The following is a 21923-nucleotide window of genomic DNA, read 5'->3' as shown; positions in this document are numbered from 1 at the left end:
AAAACGTATATCGAAATACATTTCTTATAGCCTAAATTCTATCAGTTTTTATAAGTTTCCTCCGTGCAAGAAAACTGTTTAAAATACAATTGAAATTGAGCCAGAAGTTTTATATCATCATTTAATTATAGTTTTGCTATTGAACGTGCCTGGTAAAGAAAGCAAAACTTTTGAACATTAATTTGTTTCTTTTAATTTTACTGACACTTTGATATTCAATGTTGTCAACAGAAATTTTGAGATCGTTAGCTGTGAAAGAAACCACAGATACAATTACCAAAGAACAACCAGAAGCCGTTGACGACGTGATCCCAGACATTCCTGACACTGAAGGCGCTCAACACTTTATTAGTTTGCTGAATTCACTCAAGCTGAAGGAAATAGGCCGTGAAGAAGAAATAAGTAAAGATAAGTTTGCTGAAAGTAGTCGAGGAAGTGAAATCTCAAAGGAAGGGGTTTTACAAGATGACAGTTCTTCCAAATCCAACGAGAAAATGTCTGAAATTGTAAGTATTCAATTGAAAGCCATTCATTGAGGGTGAAATGATTATTCTAAACAGTGCCTGATGTTGGGTCGATGCAGTTGTGTTTCTAGTAATTTCACACGCATGTTTCTTCCGTCACATTCCCAATATTTTAATATTTTAATTTTATGTGCATTTCTATATATCTCTTGTTACTCTTTCAGAAATTAACACCATCTGAAAAAAATTAGCATTTTACACCCTCCCTCTTTTTTTGGTTGTGAAGCACTGATGCAGGAGTTGAAACCTAAAGGTGTGAATTAATACCTTTTGTAAAGTTAGAATTCTCAAATATTAAATAATAATAGTATAAAGATTTGTTTTTTTTTAATTTCGCGCAAAGCTACACGAGTGTTATCTGCGCTAGTTGTCTCTAATTTAACAGTTTAAGACTTAGAGGGAAGGCAGCTTGTCATTACCACTCACCGCGAACTCTTGGGCAACTCATTTACCAATGAATAGTGGGATTGACCGTTATATTACATCGCCCCCACGGCTGAGAAGGGGAGCATGCTTGGTGAGACGGGGACTCGAACCCGCGACATTCAGATTGCGAGTTGAACGCCCTAACCACCTGGCCATGCAATACGTAAGGAGTCTTTTCTCAAACTACAGCTATTATCTCTAGAAATCAGTCCCTCCCCGCTAGTACAGCGGTATTTCTACAGATTTACAACGCTCAAATCAGGAGTTTGATTTCCCTCAGTGGGCTCAGAAGATAGCCCGATGTGGTTTTGCTGTAAGAAGAACACTAGAAAACAAAATATAACGTAAGAACAATTGGTAACGTTGACAACAGAGTGTTATTATTGAACCTGCTCCTTACTCATGGTTACTGCACAATGGGGCCTACGGCTGAAAGAGCGTTATAATGTGACGGTCAGTCGCACTGTTCGTTGGTAAAAGGGTAGCCCAAGAGTCGGCGGTGGGTGGTGATGACTAGCTGCCTTCCCTCTAGTTTTACACTGCATAATTAGGGATGGCTAGCACAGATAGTCCTTGTGTAGCATTGCGCTAAATTCAAAAACAAACAATTTTGCACAATATATGATGATATTTTGAAGGGGTCTATCAGTCAGCTAGCAATTTAAATCTTCAGAGCAGCTGATCTCCCAAACTGTTTATATAAAAAGAAACAATGCTTTTTTTTGTAAATAAACAACATTTCACGTATTAAACTAAACTTTTTGTAGTGTGGACATTGTACTATTGGTAACAGCTTCGTTTAGTGCGTGAAAAAAATATTGAAAAATGAGAGTTTAAATGAAAATGGTTTTTATTCAAATGTTCTTTATAAGTGTTAATCAGTAACTAATTTTATTTTACGTTCGTGAAAATAGGAAAGAATTACCTTTCTACGAGGCCAGTGGGAAAAGGAAGGACAGCAGCAGTTGAAATTGCTTTATAGAATTTGTGTAGAACCAGTAATCAAATTTCTGCCTACCTCTCGCGGTGGGGTTTCTCCGAGGTTAATTGTTATTCCACAAGGTAGGGAGGCTTTTAAGATTATGTTTCGCAGACGTTTAAAAGAAATGTGTGATGAAAGTGTAAACTCAGTAACCAGTTATTCAAACAGTTTTCAAGTTACTGATTATCTCGTTTTTTAAATTACATTTATTAAATATCACACTTCAATCTCTATAGACTATTTCGACATGCACTTCATTGGCTTTAAGAATATATTATACTTTACAGTTAATATTGAGAAATACTCTTTGCTGTATTGTCATCAACAGTTGTATCTTAAAGAATCTTACGTTTCTACTTCTGCCTCTGTCTCATGCTGTGTCTTATAGAATCTTACGTGTCTACTTCTCTTCTACTTTCACCTCATGCTGTGTCTTATAGAATTTTCCTATAAGTAGTCGTTTTTCAGCTTGAGACTTCGTAGGTCTTTATTTTTTGTGTATTGATATCCTGTGAATGATGCACTTCACATTATCTACTTTTCTACAGAACGTGCCCCCCCCCGCTAGTACAGCGGTAAGTCTACGGATTTACAACGCTAAAATCAGGGGTTCGATTTCCCTCGGTGGGCTCAGCAGATAGCTCGTTGTGGCTTTGCTAAAAGAAAAACACACACTATACAGAACGCGTTAATTAATTGGAAAACTAATTGAGGCACATTTGCCGTGTGTGTAAATAGACGTTTAAGCGTGAAGGTCGGTCGAACTGATGTTTGTGTATGTATATCATTATTTCGTGTACAAATAATCTACACCTAAGAATGTCTTGATTGGTTAAAGAGAAATTATATCTTGGCCAATACAATGAAGCTAAGAATGGTTCTAACAAGTACATAAAATCGAATTGCAAATCTCTTGTGCAGTTATTTTCCCAAACTAAATAATACCTGTGGAGTTTTGAGAATATTTAGAATTAATTATCGGGTAAATTTTAATCATGTGCTGTTTATAATATAATCCCAAAAATAATCACTGGTATGATGTTTGTATAGCTGTTCTCATTAATTATAACAATTTTTGACAAGTTAACCAGAAATGAAAATAACCATTTGTATAAGATTGAAGCTGCCTTTGTTTGGTTGAATGGATCAAACTTAAGACGATTGTTCTAACAGACAGAAGTTCATGTTTAATACGATGCACATGTTGCAGTTTAAGATTTTTAATTTATTTGGTTGTTGGTGCAAAGAGCTGTAAAAGATGTTTTAGCTGTAAAACATAAGATTCACCTGAAACTCATGCACACACAAAACAAAACACATACAAGTTTTCACCTGTGGACACGAATAACAAAACAACCTACAAACTTTGAACTCTTTTTTTTTTCTACCATTTTCATGCCTTCAAAGGTCACTCTTCAATTTTCTCCAACTAGTTTTGTGCCTTCAAAGGTCAGTCTTCAATTTTCTTTTACTGGTTTCATGCCTTCAAAGGTCACTCTTTAATTTTCTTCTACCGATTTCGTGCCTTCAAAGGTCACTCTTTAATTTTCTTCTACCAGTTTCATGCCTTCAAAGGTACTCCAAAATTTCTTCTACCAGTTTCGTGATTTCAAAGGTCACTCTTCAGAATGTAATTTTACAGTTGATCTGTAATAGAAATGTATGTAGTTCACGTTATTTATGTTTAGATGTAAATGATATTTGGATGTTTTTGTTATTGATTTTCTGTGAATATAAAAATGGAAGAATTCAAAGATTGTAGTGTGTTTAATGATATCTTTTCTACCATTTGGTTCAGTGGCAAATGGTTGAGTAAGAGGGTATTGTAGATCAATTATAGGTGTGTCATGGAATCTGTGACCTGTGAATCTACTGACAATAAGGATTTTCTTGAAATACACGTTGAGTTTTTGAAGCTTCTACTGTTCCTCAAAAATAACATTTGTGTCCAGTTTTTACACCAGATTTGACCTGTTTGGATCACTGGATGTGAAACAGTTATTATCTGTTTAGTTTTGTTCAGCTTTAGTTTCTTAAGACGATGGAAAACACAACAACTTTCTGATTTTCTTCTCCTTTGTTTATTTGTTCACAATTTTTTTGGAGGGGGTTTATAAAATTTCAACTACTTTAAATTTATATTTAATCAAAATATTCTCAATTCTTTCTTAGATATTTGAGCCAGAGGTTAAAAAGATTAATTTCATAGTTTTTTATCGTATGGATGTCAAGCTGCTAATGTTAGTTACAATTGTGAACACATTGTTATGTATGTCATATATATATGGGTGGGTGGGTAATTAGAGTATTCAGTGTTAATCAAAGGATGAAATTTCATTCTCCAGAATTCTTGTTCAGTGTTCCTTTCTGTGCATTGAAAAACCAAAATGGGAGATATTTTGTTGAAGATTATATTATATCATATGCTCCAAGTCTTCGTGCCATACATCTTCTCCATTTTCGTAATTCTCATCTCCGAAAACTGCAAGGAAATAGAAATCGAAGGGTGAAAATCTTATTTTTCCTTGTTTTCTGTCATAGCATAGAATATTGTAATGCCATTTAATCAGATGTATCCTATTACTATCTATATTTGTATTGGCCCATTTTGTAAGTTTTTAATTCTGTTAATTTATTATTAAAATATAGTTTAAATTATTTACCCTATTGATATTTGTATTTCTATTGACCCATTTTGTACGTTTTTAATTCTGTTAATTTATTAAAATATAGTTTAATTATATATCCTATTAATATCTGTATTTGTATTGACCTGTTTTTTTACGTTTTTAATTCTGTTAATTTGTTATTAATATATATGTTAATTATATATCCTATTAATATCTGTATTTGTATTGACCCATTTTGTAAGTTTTTAATTCTGCTAATTTGTTATTAAAATATAGCTTAATTATACAGGGTGTTTATAAAGTCCTTGTGCTGTTTGAATATTTAATAACTTCTATATAAGATATAACCGATCTATAAAATACAAAATAAATTTATTTAAGATTTAACATATTTAATTGTAAGAATGTTAACTTTCAACGTATTCACCATTCTTCCAACAACACTTAGTGGACTTGAATTGTGTACACTCGCTTAAGTAATTTTGTTTTGAGAGTTTTGTGAACTGTTGTTTTAGAAATACCTAATTCCAATGAAGCCCGTCTTACCGATTCTCATGGACTAATTGTAAACGCTTGTTCTATGAACAACATAGTCTAATCGTTTACCCTCGGTTTTCCAGTTCATGGCTTATCATTAATGGAACCAGTTTCTTCAAATTTTTTCATCGAGTTTTGTATTGAATTTCTGTGAGATGTTTCCTTGTTGTAATGAGATCTATTTTTTTTTCTGTCGGCTGATATAGAATTCAGCTTAGCTAGCCAGAAAACTTGATTGACCTTTTTTTCAATTGAAGCGATTCAGTATGACAAAGGAATTATTATCTGGAAAATAAAAGGAAGAAATTAGAACAAATGAATCATTAAAAATTTATTTAAATTCTAAATAAATTCCAAATTTTATTTTATTTTATAAATGGCATACAGGTTATATGGAAGTAAAGTTATTAATGAATCATACTGCACAAGGACTATATGCACACCCTGTATATCCTATTAATGTCTGTGTTTGTATTGATCCATTTTGTAAGTTTGGTTTTTAAATCAATGTAATCCTCTCTATTGGTCGGCCTAGCATTGCCAGGTGGATTAAGGAGTTCGACTCGTAATCCGAGGGTTGCGGCTTCGAATCCCGGTTACACCAAACATGCTCGAGCTTTTAGCCATTGGGGCATTATAATATGACGGTCAATCCCACTATTCGTTGGTAAAAGAGTAGCCCAAGAGTCGGCGGTGGGTGGTGATGACTAGCTGCCTTCCCTCTAGTCTCCCACTGCTAAATTATGGACGGCTAGGGACAGATAGCTTTCGTGTTGCTTTGCGCGAAATTCAAAACAAACAAACAAACAAACTCTATTGGTCAGAATTAAAGAAAAAATTACTGTGAGCATTTAAATAGTTATAAATAAACAAAAAAAAACTAGGATCGTTGCCATATCAATGCCCAGAAAAAAAGACAAAAAGCTGACTTTGAAGAAATTTATTTTTTGTTATGGATTTGCTAAGAAAAACATAAATAATAACTTACTAAGGCACCTTCAACGTATTATAAACTGCATTTTACCCATATCTCAGGTTTTAGCTATTGGTAATCCAAAAATGGCCGTAGGAAACCTTCCAGAGTTAGAGTTTGCCGCCAAGGAGGCTTTCATGGTACAGAGAATTTTTGGTGATGGTGATTGCACAGTAGCAACAGGAGAACATGCCAAGAAATCATTTGTTTTGGAAAAACTTAAGGAGGTGGACATCATTCATCTAGCCTCTCATGCAGCACCACGTGACCCAGTGGTAAGGCGTAATCGTGGATAGTAAATCGTTTTTCGAAAACATTGTTTCTGAAAAAAAAACCTGCTGTTTCACGTTTTACAACACAACTTTCTAAAGTTTGTTTACAAATAACTTGTTTGTGATTGATATTTGATCACAGGCCGGTCGAACCATCTTCAGGGACAGAGTGAAAAGCAGCCCAAACCTCTAACCATTATTTTTTTGCACATTTGTGTCGGATATGAATTTGTATATTTATTATTATTGTTAAGCGTGTCTCAAAATCAGATAACCTGAACAAGCCAAACATTTTGACACCTAAATATAACCCAGAGGAATCCTTTGCAATGATAAAGTGGGGACAGTAGGTGGAAATTTTTATTGAAACTGTTTCTGTTGATGACGTTAGATTTTAGTAAGCGTTGCCTATAGATTTAAGCCATATAACGTTTCAATACTGTGCATAATATACTTGAAATTTTTGGTGAAATAGGTGTCATCACATGAGGTGTGATCGTTTATTCTTATGTTAATGGAAGTAACTACGAAGGTTAAGTAGATTTGTTCACGAGAACTAATAAATAGCATTTACGAAGGTTAATAGTCATGTAATTTCAGTATTATAACCATTTATTCGAAAGGTTATTTCGGATTAGTTAAGACGAAAACTTAAAAAAGAAAGAAAGTGCATTTGAAACACTAGTAATGGCCTGTTTCTCAGGGCACTCGCATCTGGTCACCGAACATGCTTGCCATTGCATCTTTCGAGGCGTTATAATGTGATAGTCAATCGAATTGTTCATTGAAAAAGAATTGCGAAGTGTTGGCTGTGACTGATTTTGGTTAGCCTTCCCTGTAATCGACCATTCTGTGTGACTTGTCAAGACATTAAAAAATCACATTTCTGTTACATTCCTCAGAAATCGCTTTTACTTTAGAAATATTTTTACTCGTTTATCAGAATAAATTATATACTGTATTATATGTGACCTGTGTGACTTGTACACTGGTGAGAGTGGTTTTACAAAATCATTGTAAAAATTTCGCGAACACGTACGACAAATAAAGTCGTAATCTTGACTTACACTTTCAAGATACTCGACAACGTGACGTGTCTTACTCATCTCAACTCAGGTTCGTTGTTCGAATATTCACACTAACAAACCGTTATTCACATGAACCTGCTGAACAACACCTTATTTATTCTCTAGGAACACTTGGTTGTTTTTTGTAATCTTACATGAATATGGTCGGCCCTGATATTCAGGAAACGACTAAGAAGGTAAAATATCCATTATTATTGTTTTTATCATTTCTTCTTTAAAAAAACTATTTTATTAACTGATATGTTTTGGTCTAAACAATTGGCTTTAGTGTTTTTGATTCTGACAGAAAGTACAATGGGAATTGATAAATCATTCAAGTTACATGTAGTTTATTTTGTGTGTGTGGTTTTACATGAAGTTCCACATACTTTTTGGATCGTAGATTTTCTGCATTTCATTTGTCCTTTCAGCAATATCAAATATAAAATAAGGTACGATAAAAGTGCTATTATATATATGTGTGTGTATATACAGAACATTAATACTGATGGAGTGAAGTGAATTAAAACACAATCAAAAGAAAGAACTGCGTTGAAAACAGCAAATTCAAACCTCTGACTAATTATATTAGTTTGTTGTAACATAAAACAAGCCAAAACAAAAATAAATTTAAAAAACTCTGCACTAATTGAAAGAATCCCAGGGTACATGCTATAATGTGAGATATAAATGTGCCCTTAGTTTTGGAGGTGATTGCGAAAGTAGGGCTCAGATTGCGATGGGGATACACCGTCTATCAGTCTTAACCTCCAATTGCCAGTCTAACGTAAAGAAATAAAATAATAAATATATACTCTTCAAAAATAGAAACGCAAAAGGGATATTTTTTTTTAGTTTAAAGAGAAATATATGTAATAACGTTACAAGCTCAGAGTATGTGATGTTACACGTGTTAAGGCACTGATCGTCAGACCAAAATGACAATAAAAGTTGTGCACTTTGAAAACGGAGGAAAACACTGGATTTTTCGCCAAAACGCATTCGTGTCCAATAAATTTGTTTGAGAGATCTGCATGTTCTGCACGTGCAACATGTGCAAAATCCCTATAAAAGTGACGGGTTCTCGGTTTCCATAGCTCAGTGTTAAGCCACCGACACACAATACAGTTACGCCAAGACTGACTGAAGCACAACGCAACAACGCCATTGGTCGTATGAAGCAGGCGAATCTGGATCAGATGTTGCTAGAGCTGTGAATGTCCACCCAAGCACCATCACAAGGCTATGGAATCGTCACCAACAACATGGATCAACTCGTGACCGTCCACGATCTGGCAGACCTCGTGTGACCACGCCCGCACAAGATCGCTATATCCGGTTACGTCACCTTCGGGATAGGACCACCACTGCGTCGTCTACTGCTTCAATCATACCAGGGCTGCGTAGGATTTCCGATCAGACCGTACGCAACCGTCGACGAGATTCTTAGGCCCCATGTGCAACCCATCATGGTGAACGTCAACGACGTTTTTCAACATGACAACGCCCGTCCTCACACAGCCCGACTCACCATTGTCTTCTTGAGACACAACAACATCAACGTTCTTCCCTGGCCCTCCAGATCACCAGATTTAAACTCCATCGAACATCTTTGGGACGAGTTGGACCGGCGACAACCTCAACCGCAGACTCTACCTCAGCTTGCAGCAACTTTGCAGGCTGAGTGAACAGCCATTCCACAGGATGTGATTCGTCATCTCATCGCTTCCATGGGCAGGAGATGCCAAGCAGTTATTGATGCTCACGGGGGGCATACTCGTTATTGACGTTGAGTGACGTTAAACTTCAACTAGTGAGCGTGGACTTCGCCTTTGCAGACTTTGGATGTTCAGCAGTGAATGTGCAAAGTTTCACACATGTCATACAGAACTACCCGGAATAAACTTGTTAACAATTTCTCTCAAATTTTGCCTTTTGCGTTTCTTTTTTTGAAGAGTATATAAATTAGGAGAGCGAGATGCCCACAGCGTTTTAGATCTATATCACCCTTCACTGCCTACAAACAGTTGTAGGAAGGTGACTGAAGTAAAAAATAAAAATAAGAAAAAAAAAACTAAGGTACTACCATTTGGGGGTTAGTAAGTTAAATAAACTTACTTCTTGAAGTTAGCATTCCAGCTCACATTATGGTAGAAAGGCACTAGTATAATTCGTTTACTGGGCTACCAATTATTTTTTGTTTCGGCTTGTTTTGGGTCATATCAAACTAATATATATATATGTACAAACATAAATTTTTTTTATGATAGCAAATGTTTCTTGTTTGTTTGTTTTCACTCTGGACGTGCGTATTATAAACATTTCAAAGATTTTTCAACCATAACAAACATAGAAGGAGCGAAGGCTGCCTGTCTGTAAAATTCCCTGTATGTTTTTGTTGTATCTTACTCTTATATCATATTTAAAACTTCTACAGTTCACATTAATTACCAAGTATTAGTGATGGCGTAGCATTTTATGTAACGTTTACTACGTAATCTAAAGAATAAGTAATTGTTCTCAGTGATTCTTATTAACAATCTATGACTTAGCTCATTAAACAATCAAGCGCGCGCCTAATATTACAATACTTTAACAAAGAAACAAATGCCACATTCTAATTTTCGATTAAATTTTATGGAGGTAACTAACAAGACATTAACAAGAATTCTATAAACTGTTTGCTAGTTATTTTAAAACGTGTAGCTAAACAAGTGTTTTTATTTGTTTCATCTGTAGGTAGACGGAACAACAGTTGCTGACGGTGATTACTTAATGAGGGGTTTCGTTATTTTGGCGCCTTCAAGTGACGAATGTGAAGGAATTCTACTCGCCCGAGAAATTGAGCAGGTGCCTTGCTCGTGTCAACTGGTTATGCTTAGCTGCTGTGAAACTGGTTTAGGGAAGGTCACAGGTAAGTCGTTTGGAATAAAAGAAATGATTGGCATCGTTCTAAGTGTGTAAATAAAGTGTGCGTTTTTACATTTGTGTAAATTATTAAAGCACGTTTGTTAACCCTTCTAAAATACATTGTTTTATTAATTAGATTGTCCTTTACATTTAGTTTTTAAATCGTATGAGTGTTAAAAGATAGCTGACATTTACACTTAGGGCCTGTCTAAGTGCTGGTCGATTTTTATACGGAGTAGCCTATTTTAGTTTTTGAGTTTGAATGTAGAATTTTCTGTTTCAGTGCTTAACAAAGCAAACCAGTTGGCTATATGTGCTCTGCCCTCCACGAGTGTCAAAACTCGTATTCTAGCGTTGTAAGTCCGTGGCGTTTTAGTGTGTCTAAATTTGTTGTGTGATACTCATATTACAGGAACTTAAAGAAAGTTATAGTTTTGAAAGCTTAAAATACTATTCACTAAAGTTTGTGTGTTTTTTTCTAATATCAAAACCATCGAAGGGATTCAAATGTCTGATTCTAGCGTTGTAAGTCTGAAGACATACAGGGGACGTTCACACACACACCAAAAAAAGAACGGGGGTTTTGAAGAAAGAATAATGGCGCGATCAAGATGTAATGTAAACAGCCTAAGGATTTTAAAAGCGATTCAAATGAATCTTAATTAATTGCAAATCTCTATGACCATAAATATTACAGAGAAATGCTTTTAAGAATGAGAAGAGCGTATATGTATATCTAACTAGCTAAAATACAAGAAAAGATGCAAATTCCCAGTTTTAACATGCATCATGAGATCGTTAGTTTAATAGTGCAAAATTATACTTCATATGGATTTTAGTGTCTTTGAAGCCTTGACCAAATTCACAATGAACTTTAGCTGAGCCTATACGCAGAAAACATTTAGAAATATATTTTTTTTATTCAATCGTACAGGATTGTTAGGCCAAATTTTTATGATAAGGAAAACATTATTGTTTTCATTGTTTATTAACTAAAACTCCACATGAGGTTAAATATATTAATGCATACAGCTCCATATTTCTAAGAACATTCATTTGATTTTATTGTCTTTCCTATATTTCATTTTATAAAAACAAAACGAAACGTTAGAATATTACTTTAGTAACTCCCTGTTTCCCAATTGGTTAGCTATTCGTTGGTAAAAGAATAGCCCAAGAATTGGTGGTGGGTGGTAATGACTAACTGCCTTCCTTCTGGTCTTATACTTCTAAATTATGGACGGCTAACGCAGGTAGCCCTCGTGTAGCTTTGCGCGAAATTCAAAACAAACAAAAAATACTTTTAAATTTGACTCACTAATGATGTACAACAAAAATTTGATGCTGGAGAAAACTCAAAGAGATTCAGGGGAATTTGAGGGAACTGATTTGAAACATGTTGTCAGAATTTGTCCATCACTTCTAGATATTGAGGTATGGCTATACCTTAATATTTTATCAGGACTGTGTGAAATACCATACAACTAGCTTAGTACAATAGATTTATGCTGTGAAATTAATTTACATGGACAGTTTAATGTGTCAAATGCATATACTTCCGATAGCTTCAGACATGGACTGTATTGTATTGGACTCGTGTAAAATTAAAAATACGTTGTTTATATATATTGTATGTTTTCGATAAAATTCAGCCACTGAGTCAAGCCATATGGGCAAATTGTTCAACACACATTTGGAACCAAATTATTTTTCTTTGTCACCAATTTTGCACACACAATTTGTTTGTAAATTACCTTGTAATATATTTTCCACAAAGGTAACAGAAACTATTTGGTTCCAAATGTGTGTTGTACAATTTGCCCATATGGCTTGACTCAGTGACTGAATAGGAAGAGAACAAATATTCTATTTGCAGTTTCCGTGATACTGCGTGATCTTAAAGAACATCTAGCTCACTGTTATTTTTGCATTACTAAAGTTTATGAATATTTTGGCAAAACTAACCAATACGTTAAATATCCAAATATTATATCTGCAATGAAAACAGTATTTTGTGGGAATGATGTTTCAGTGCCTCATCCACCAATGAATCAGCAAACAGAATAGTTATCCTGCAAAGAAGACAATGAATCATCTTCATTCTCTTTGTCTAGTAATTCCATTCTTGTGGCACGTCAACCTAAATTGTCTCATCTGATGACACAAGAAAAACTAACTGATTAGTGACTTGTCTCTAGCAAAGCAACATGAGGAACTTCTTGGCTGTTGTTTACAGCAATGGAATTTGTCAGCTCCAGGAATAAGTATTTCAGATTACCGAATTCGCCATCAAAGTCTTGCTTCTTACCACAAAATTCGAGATACTTTGTGTTTCTTTAGAAATACCGATGCACCAAGGAGGAAGTGGGTACTTTATAGATTCGTATTAGGTAGTGAACATCGTTCTCAAGAATGGAAACTTCTTATAGGCTGATCTAAAGTTAGTCTGAAAGCTGTAATTTTGCACAATGTTGCTTATGCTGTAAATATGAAATAAAATTATCAAAGCATGCAGGTTATTCTTGATATCATTAAATATGATCACCATAGACAGAAAACATGTGGTGTTCTAAACATTTCTGCACTTCTGCTACACCTGCTGAATGGGTGTAGCAAACATTGTTGCATTTTGTGTCTCTGGGATAGTCGAGATAATAAAAAAATCGTTTTAATGGCTGATGAGAGAGAATTACATACCAGGAAAAAGAATATCGAGTGTCAGTTTTTAGTGAATTCTGCCACCATTACATATTAATACTGGGATTCGTGAAAAATTTTGTAAAAGTAATGGAAAAAGATGGCATAGATTTCAGATGTGTCTGACAAGTTTCCAAATATCAATGAAGCAAAACTGGAAGATAGGTTTGGTTTGAATTTCGCGCAAAGCTACACGAGGGCTATCTGCGCTGGCCGTTCCTAATTTAGCAGAGTAAGATTAGAGGAAAGGCAGCTAGTCATCACCATCTACCGCCAACTCTTGGGCTACTTTTTTACCAACGAATAGTGGTATTGACCGTAACATTATAACGCCCCCAGGGCTTAAAGGGCGAGCATGTTTGGTGCGACGGGGATTCGAACCCGTGGCCCTCAGATTACGAGTCGAGCGCCTTAACCCACCTGGCCATGCCAGGCCCAAACTAGAAGAGGATATCTTTGCTGTTCCATAGATTCAGGAAGTGCTGATGGTTGATGATTTTGAAACAATAGTATCATGATGGAAAGCTTTTTCACGTAACATGTATATTCATTGAAGAATCTTATTATACATATTGCACTTTTAAACTGGTATTGCTATTTTATATTATGAATAAATAAAATTCCTTATAAAAAGTTATTTTCAAGATATATAAGAGTACTTAACGCATGTGCTTCTTCTACCTAGATCAGCGTTTAAATATTGAGTATGTTAGTTTTAATGTGCGATATCTAATATATGCTACAGTCTTTTCATTTAATATTCTGAAGAATATATGTGCATGAACCAATTTAATGTATGATACTGGCATATGTAGAAGCGCGCATGTCTATTTTTAAGAGTTTATATTGTCTTGAGGTAAAATTCTGAAACTGTTTACTGTTACCTTAGGCTTTAAGACCATGAAAATTTAGAAAAAAAATCACCGTATTTTCCAGCGTCGAAGATGCTATTTTTCTTACCGAAAATAAGTCGGTAAAGTTACCCTGCGTCTTCCATTCCGAAGATGACGTTGCTCATAAGCCGAAACCTTAGCCAAGAGCGTTTCAATACGAGATAGTAATCCAAAGATCTCTGTATGACTCAGAATGAAATGTACAAGTTACTTAGTATTAAATAACAAGTAAATAAACAAGACAAGACCACTGTATGTATGGTGCTCTAATTCCGGAACTCTTTTTAACTCCTCAAAGGTAGATGTGATAAACATATAGCTCACAAAAAACGAGTAATGTAAGTCACTAAACAATTCACGAAATATCTTGGTGAAATTGGTGGAAGTGCTGCGACCTGGTCCTTATGTTTCTTTCTCTTTTTTTTTTTTCTTCAAAATTGCGCTTATCGAATTGGGGGTGTGTCTTCGACGCCGGGAAATACGGTAAGTGAGTGGGATAGTTGATAATCACCCAAGAACTAACCCAGTTTTTTTGCAAATATAGAACTCAAATGTGTAATTTGAGAAAGAAAAATATTCTTACTTGGTTTAAGTTGCCAAAAAGCCTGTACACACAAATTTTGAACTAATATTTTTGCTATCTTAGATGTGCTTTCTTCCCGGAAGGATATTTTCATAATAAACTCCTGTTGGACTTTGAAATAATATTTTATTTAGGGCTTAACTCGAAACTACTCACTTTAAAAACAATGAAAGTGAAAATGCCTTTGAATTAGGTCCGGCATGGCCAGGCGGGTTAAGGCGTTCGACTCGTAATCCGAGGATCGCGGGTTCGAATCCCGGTCGCACCAAACATGCTCGCCCTTCCAGGCGTGGGGACGTTATTATGTGACGGTCAATCCCATTATTCGTTGGTTAAAGAGTAGCCCAAGAGCTGGCGGTGGGTGATGATTACTAGCTCCCTTCCCTCTAGTCTTACACTGCTAAATTAGGGACGGCTAGCGCAGATAGCCCTCGAGTAGCTTTGAGCGAAATTCAAAAACAAACAAACAAATTAAAAAACAAGCCTTTGAATTTGTAAAGAATAAATAAAAATAGTTTGACTACGACAATATAGTCAATCTTTATATCAGATATCACTAAAAAGTATAGTGATATCTTAAATAAGGCAGTGCGAATACAATTTACTGTATTCTGACGAATTATTAAACGTTAACTGTTTTTTTCTTTTTCATGGTCAGATGTTGTTGGCCAAGCTAAAACCATGGTTAAGGCACTCGACTTGTAATCCGAGGGCCGTGGGTTCGAATCCCTCTCACACCAAACATGGTTGCCCTTTCAGCCGTGTGAGCTTTATAATGTGACGGTCAATACCACTATTCATTGGTAAAAGAGTAGCCCAAGAGTTGGTGGTGTGTGGTGATGACTAGCTGCCAATTTAAATTAAAAGGATGGTTATTTAAAAGGTGGCTTTTCTATCGTTTTATATATAGAGCATAATTAATCTATCAAATTATTATTATATCTCTTGTAGTAACAGATTGGTAGGGAATAAACGTGGAGAAAAGATGGCTGTCAGCGGACAGGTTACATCGACTTATCGCTTTCGTTGAAAGTGAATGGCTTACTAGACCTATGAAGATTCAACCTGTGTATAGTAAATATCAGTTAGGGACATTGAACTGAGAAAATAGGTTATATAATCTTATGTCGTGTTATCCACTAGGAGTACACTCAATTTACTGGCTATTTAGTCAATGCTATCTTTTTCTCTTAACCATTTCAACGTACCTGAATTAGAGGTACGTCTTATTTTACTTTATACCACAGTAGGGTTCATTTGTTAGTTACATGAATACTTCTGCTCAAACTTTATATACTCTTCAAAAAAAAACGCAAAAGGGATATTTTTGTTATTTTAAAGAGAAATATATGTAATAACGTTACAAGCTCAGAGTATGTGATGTTACACGTGTTAAGGCACTGATCGTCAGACCAAAATGACAATAAAAGTTGTGCACTTTGAAAACGGAGGAAAACATTGGATTTTTCGCCAAAACGCATTCGTGTCCAATAAATTTGTTTGAGAGATCTGCATGTTCTGCACGTGCAACATGTGCAAAATCCCTATAAAAGTGACGGGTTCTCGGTTTCCATAGCTCAGTGTTAAGCCACCGACACGCAATACAGTTACGCCAAGACTGACTGAAGCACAACGCAACAACGCCATTGGTAGTTTGAAGCAGGCGAATCTCGATCAGATGTTGCCAGAGCTGTGAATGTCCACCCAAGCACCATCACAAGGCTATGGAATCGTCACCAACAACATGGATCAACTCGTGACCGTCCACGATCTGGCAGACCTCGTGTGACCACGCCCGCACAAGATCGCTATATCCGGTTACGTCACCTTCGGGATAGGACCACCACTGCGACGTCTACTGCCTCAACCATACCAGGGCTGCGTAGGATTTCCGATCAGACCGTACGCAACCGTCGACGAGATCTTAGGCCCCATGTGTAACCCATCATGGTGAACGTCAACGACGTTTTTCAACGTGACAACGCCCGTTCTCACACAGCCCGACTCACCATTGTCTTCTTGAGACACAACAACATCAACGTTCTTCCCTGGCCCTCCAGATCACCAGATTTAAACTCCATCGAACATCTTTGGGACGAGTTGGAACGGCGACAACCTTAACCGCAGACTCTACCTCAGTTTGCAGCAGCTTTGCAGGCTGAGTGAATAGCCATTCCACAGGATGTGATTCGTCATCTCATCGCTTCCATGGGCAGGAGATGCCAAGCAGTTATTGATGCTCACGGGGGACATACTTGTTATTGACGTTGAGTGACGTTAAACTTCAACGAGTGAGCGTGGACTTCGCCTTTGCAGACTTTGGATGTTCAGCAGTGAATGTGCAAAGTTTCACACATGTCATACAGAACTACTCGGAATAAACTTGTTAACAATGTGTCTGAAATTTTGCCTTTTGCGTTTCTTTTTTTGAAGAGTATATTAAACTTCTTTATCGCTGTTATTATTCTGGAAGAATTCCATCTTTTCTTTTCAATCACATTTTCTTTCAAGATGTTTTATTGTTTGTCTTCCTAAAGTTAATAGAAGATTATCATATTCCTTTACTTCATATCTTTTCCATCTATTACTTATTTACCTTTTTATTTTGTTAAAACCTTCCACTGTTAGCTTTTCATTCCTAAGTATGTACATTGTATATCTTTTCCTTCCTTTCAGTTTTAGCTACTTTTTTTAGAACTCCCGGGCATTTGTTGTCATGAATTGTTTTTCTTCGTTTCAGCCACTTACTGTTTAAAGTTTTTAATCTTTTTTCCTTATTTTTTTTGCTTCAACGTTTTCTTCAAAACTATAAAATTAACTATATACTTCGCTATGAAGGTATTTGGTTTTTGATATAAAGATACCCATAGCGTTTGTTATTTTTTGTTATACATTCTTATACACAAATTGAGGATAATTACACATTAGTGACAATTTACTTATACGTGCTAATTACGTCTGTTTTTATTTTGTTATAGTCCTTTGAAATCGTTTTACTTATTTTGTTCAGGTGATGGTGTTGTAGGACTCTACAGGTCGTTCTTAGCTGCTGGTGCTGCTGGTGTGGTTGTTACGCTATGGGAAATCAGAGATGATTTAACCCTAGAATTTATGGAGACATTCTACAATAATTTCAAAGTAAGTTAAGAAACGTGTCAGGGAATAATGTTTGATGAATCCTTATTTTAGCACAAAAATTCCAATTTTAATTTGTTCAGTTAAACCACCTACATCTTGTACATCGGTAAGTCTACGGATATACAACGCTAAAACCAGGGGTTCGATCCTCCTCGGTAGACTTCGCAGATACCTCGATGTGGCTTTGCTATATGAAAACACACATACACACTAACAGCGATAAAGACAACAAATAATGTGATTATGACAATGTTTTATTCTGTACTTGATTAATAGATAGAAAACGTTACTTAAATTTAATATACCAAAAGTATTATAACCGTATCATTTTAAATACATTTAAAATATTTTTAACCGTGCATATTTCTGATTACGAGATATGTTTTGGTAAACTTGCCTATTTTAAATATTAGTTAATTAGGGAATAATTTCCCTTTAGTATACTATAAATGTATACAATACTAAAACCTAACAAGGAATTTTTATACTGAAATCATACACCAAGTTTATATTTACTTGTACAAATAGTATTTTTTTTTAAATGGATAAGACTTGCAACACAATCCGTGTGTAAAAAAAACAACAAAACATTTTAATGTATAGGGTGTCCTAAAATCAATATACCAAAAAAGACATTTGAATAACTTTTTTATTACAAGAGATAACAACGAAAGTCAAAGTAATATATATTTTGAAGGCTTGTGAGTTTTAATTTAGTTCTATACATTCTTCACCATAAGTTATAATCGATTTAATTCAGCATTCAAACTCTGAGAATAAATTTCTCAACACAGTTGTAGAGATGGATAAGAAAGTATCACGGGTATGAAGGCTCAGTTCCTCAAGATTCTTTGATTTCTTATAGTACACTTTTTGTTTCAAAAAAGACCCGGCCTAGCATTGTCAGGTGGTTAAGGCACTCGACTCCTAATGCGCGGGTTCGAATCCTCGTCGCATCAAACATGCTTCCCCTTTCAGCCTTGGGGCGTTGTAATGTAATTGCCAATCTAACTATTCGTTGGTAAAAGAGTAGCCCAAGAGTTGGTGATGGGTGGTGATGACTAGCTGCCTTCCCTCTCGTCTTACATTGCTAAATTCCAGACGGCTAGTGCAGATAGCCCTCCTGTAGTTTTACGCGAAATTAAAATAGAATAGCCCCCAAGATAAAAGTCCAAAAGGGTCTCTTTTTATGATTTCTAAATATCTTACGACCCGCTGGGAATTATTGGTTTATGTTTTTTTAAAAAAAAGAACTAGAAAAAGAGAAAAAAAATTAAATATTTTATCAAATTAAATTCGTTTTCTAGTGTTATTTTAATTCAGTTTCACTTTTCAAAGAGTTTGATGATTTTTGTTTTAGGAATTTATGCACAAAATGCCCCTAAAATATTCTAATTGATATAATGCTTATCTTTCTGACTTAAATTAAGTTACACGTTCGTTTATTTCCCAGAAGGAAGACGATGTTCCAGCAGCTTTGAGAGCAGCCATGATGTACCTATTAAAAGAAAGAGGTCTTCCACCAAGTCAGTGGGCGGCCTTCTCATTCATAGGGGTATCTAGAGAAAATCAAATTAATCGTTTTGGATTTAACCAGTTGTATTTGTAAGGACCATTTGTCATCCAAGCCGAACAAAAAGAAGAAAAAAAATTTCAGTTCATGAAAGTTATTAATTGAAAACATAAAAAGAAAAGCATAATGTATTATTAGAAATTATCCAAATCTCAAAACGACCTCTCATACAGATCATAATCTCATTACTTACCAATTACAAGTATTATCAATAAAATTAGACATTCTATTTTACTGATATTGCCGATATACCATGAATAATATGATATATTTGATTGTATTTACTCAGTAGTGTGAAAAAAGTCAAGGCTATATCAAGGTGTTAGTTTCTGAGTCAAAATATTTTTTCTTATAATTGTCTTTCCAAAATTAGAGTGTGTCTTCCACGATGTTGCGTCTTACAAGGCGTAAAATACGGTAAATAGATGTCAATAATAAATGGTAGACCATACAAGCTAGTAAACCAGTCAAGAGAATCAAGAGATGGTGTGGTTTCTAATTTTTTCTTTTAGAGCGCATTTCTCAATGCAATAATTTTTAATCCAAACTATGGAGAAAATACGAAATCTCCCAACTATCTCTTTGCTGTATTATTGTTCTGCGTTTGTTATCGTTACAGTATACTATTTAAGATTATTTTTACTATGATTTATAATTGACCATCAAACACGTGTTGTTATTTAGCTCACAATTTACGACTTCCATTATAAATGTATATTATTTAACCAATAAACAACCTTGATACAATAATGTTTAACCGGGTTTGGTTGTGTTGAGTGTATTATTTTATAGGCGAAACCAATAATAATACTATTAAAATGAGTTTAGTTTTGTTGATTGAATTACTTAACAGACGAAACTAACAATGATAGCATTAAACTGGGTTTAATTTTCTCGGGTGTATTATTTAACAGACCAAACTAACAATGATAGCATTAAACTAGGTTTAGTTTTCTTGAGTCTTATTCCGTAGACGAAACTAGCAACTTTAACATTATAGGTGTATTTTTAGTATAACTGACTGACAATATACATTATTACTAGTAAGTTTTCGTCCGTTCCTGGTGGCTTAGCGTCAAGTTTCAGGGCTCATAACTCTAAAACTCAAGATTCGATGTACACAGAAAGTAGAGAGTAGAAATAGTAGAAAGTTCTTATGAGTTTCTGCGCTTAAATGGAAATAACAAAAAAAATTATAAGTATAATTATAATGCATTTGTTCTTATTGTTGAAACAATTGTTTTTAATTTTATCAAGTATTTTTGTTAAACAGATTTCTGCGTCGCTTTGAAAGTGATTCGTGAAAAGCGCAATAATTTGCGATTATACAAGTGATTGAAATTTAAATATTCATTGAAAATAGGATTTTAATAAGGAAGGCACTTTAGTTACTGACTGTGTATATTTATCTATATTATTATCACAGAATAGCATTGTATATTGTAACACTGTGTTATTGTCCATAGATGTGATGTTACAGAAATGTGCAATAACTAAGCTACTTAGAAAAGATATAATAGTGAACAAAATGTTAGCGGCCACGTCAAACAAAATATATTTTAACGATATAATATATAATGTAACATGAAGAACTCTTATTAAAGTCTTGTTACGATTTTATGTTCCCGTGTTTTGTCAGATTCGTTTAGAACAACTATGTTGAAAACGTTGTATTTCTGATAAAAATCACCTTATCTATGAAATAACTACAAGTATAATATTAAAAACACGTTTTTGTATTAGCATGTTTTGTTACCGAAAACGATACTAGCCACTTGGCCAAGCATGAGTTAGTTTATGTAAGTAGATCTGAGTACATGCACGATCAAACTGGGCTAAATGTATTGATCCGAGCTTCGAGTTCCCCGTGATTTGCCTCAGAACGTGTTTCGCACTTTTACTCTCAGCTGTTGACGTGTTGTTGACTGCTATTCAGTGTGCTAATGACTGGTTTCCTTCTCTTTTTTCAGCAATTTTAGTGTACGGACAGCCATGCCTTAACCTTGGACTTTCTGTCCTGGTTGTTTAAGTCATATATCGCGTATGGTTTCCCCAGATTTGAAATAGTAAATATAATAACTAGGTTATTTCTTTTTTTTTTGCAATATCGTGGTACTTTATATGAAGAGAGAAACATAAAACGATCATCAAGGCTTATATTAGCTCAACCTATTTTAAACTCCAATTGATAATGGATAAGACAAGATGGAGGAAGGTGGCTAAAGAGCAAATAAGGAATTAATTAATTATACAAATACTTTTTGAGATTTTCACATCTTCACAACCATAATTAACATCAAAACTTCAAATATGATAAAACAATCGGATTATAAGGTAACTTTTGCACCTTAAAACAAAGTTGCTAACGATTCACAAACACTCAAAGATCAAAAAAGAAAAAAAGAATTGAGATACAGATGGAATTCATGAAATCCGTCGTGTTGTGGTGGGATATAAGTATTACAAGCAAGATAGGAACTAATAATAAGTTTGAAAGAACACCAGTATGACATAAACATAGAAACACAACGTCTTCTGCTCAAGCTGGTCGTTTCTGAAACGGTGATGATAATTATTATTGGAGAATGTAAACCATATTAAGAAATGCACGCACAAATAATGAAACGGAATTATTTGTATACTTACAAAGAAATCTATGTTTTTAAATAGAGACGTAAAAACAATCAACACACTCTATTCGAATAATTGTTTCTCGTA

At 34.8% G+C, this 21923-nt stretch overlaps 1 protein-coding gene across 8 annotated transcripts in view; it reads left to right on the top strand.

Annotated features, from left to right (window-relative positions):
- Positions 1–19967, top strand: part of LOC143234001 (tetratricopeptide repeat protein 28-like) — a 42215-nt gene extending 22248 nt beyond the window's left edge. For 5 of the 8 annotated variants that reach the window (XM_076470989.1, XM_076470984.1, XM_076470987.1 and 2 more), the window contains 7 exons: positions 232–506; positions 1865–2012; positions 4278–4438; positions 6135–6347; positions 10151–10325; positions 17505–17632; positions 19086–19967. In XM_076470989.1, the coding sequence (XP_076327104.1) occupies positions 232–506; positions 1865–2012; positions 4278–4438; positions 6135–6347; positions 10151–10325; positions 17505–17632; positions 19086–19241 (1256 nt within the window). In that variant the 3' untranslated portion in view covers positions 19242–19967. Of the gene's footprint in view, positions 1–231; positions 507–1864; positions 2013–4277; positions 4439–6134; positions 6348–10150; positions 10326–15445; positions 15569–17504; positions 17633–19085 lie in introns of those variants that run through there. The other 3 variants (XM_076470988.1, XM_076470990.1, XR_013018469.1) reach the window with 2 other exon arrangements.
- The last annotated feature ends 1956 nt before the right edge of the window (positions 19968–21923 follow it).

This window comes from Tachypleus tridentatus, chromosome 12, assembly GCF_004210375.1.
Source record: "Tachypleus tridentatus isolate NWPU-2018 chromosome 12, ASM421037v1, whole genome shotgun sequence".
Classification (NCBI taxonomy): domain Eukaryota; kingdom Metazoa; phylum Arthropoda; class Merostomata; order Xiphosura; family Limulidae; genus Tachypleus; species Tachypleus tridentatus.
This window is presented reverse-complemented; position numbering and strand designations above follow the sequence as displayed.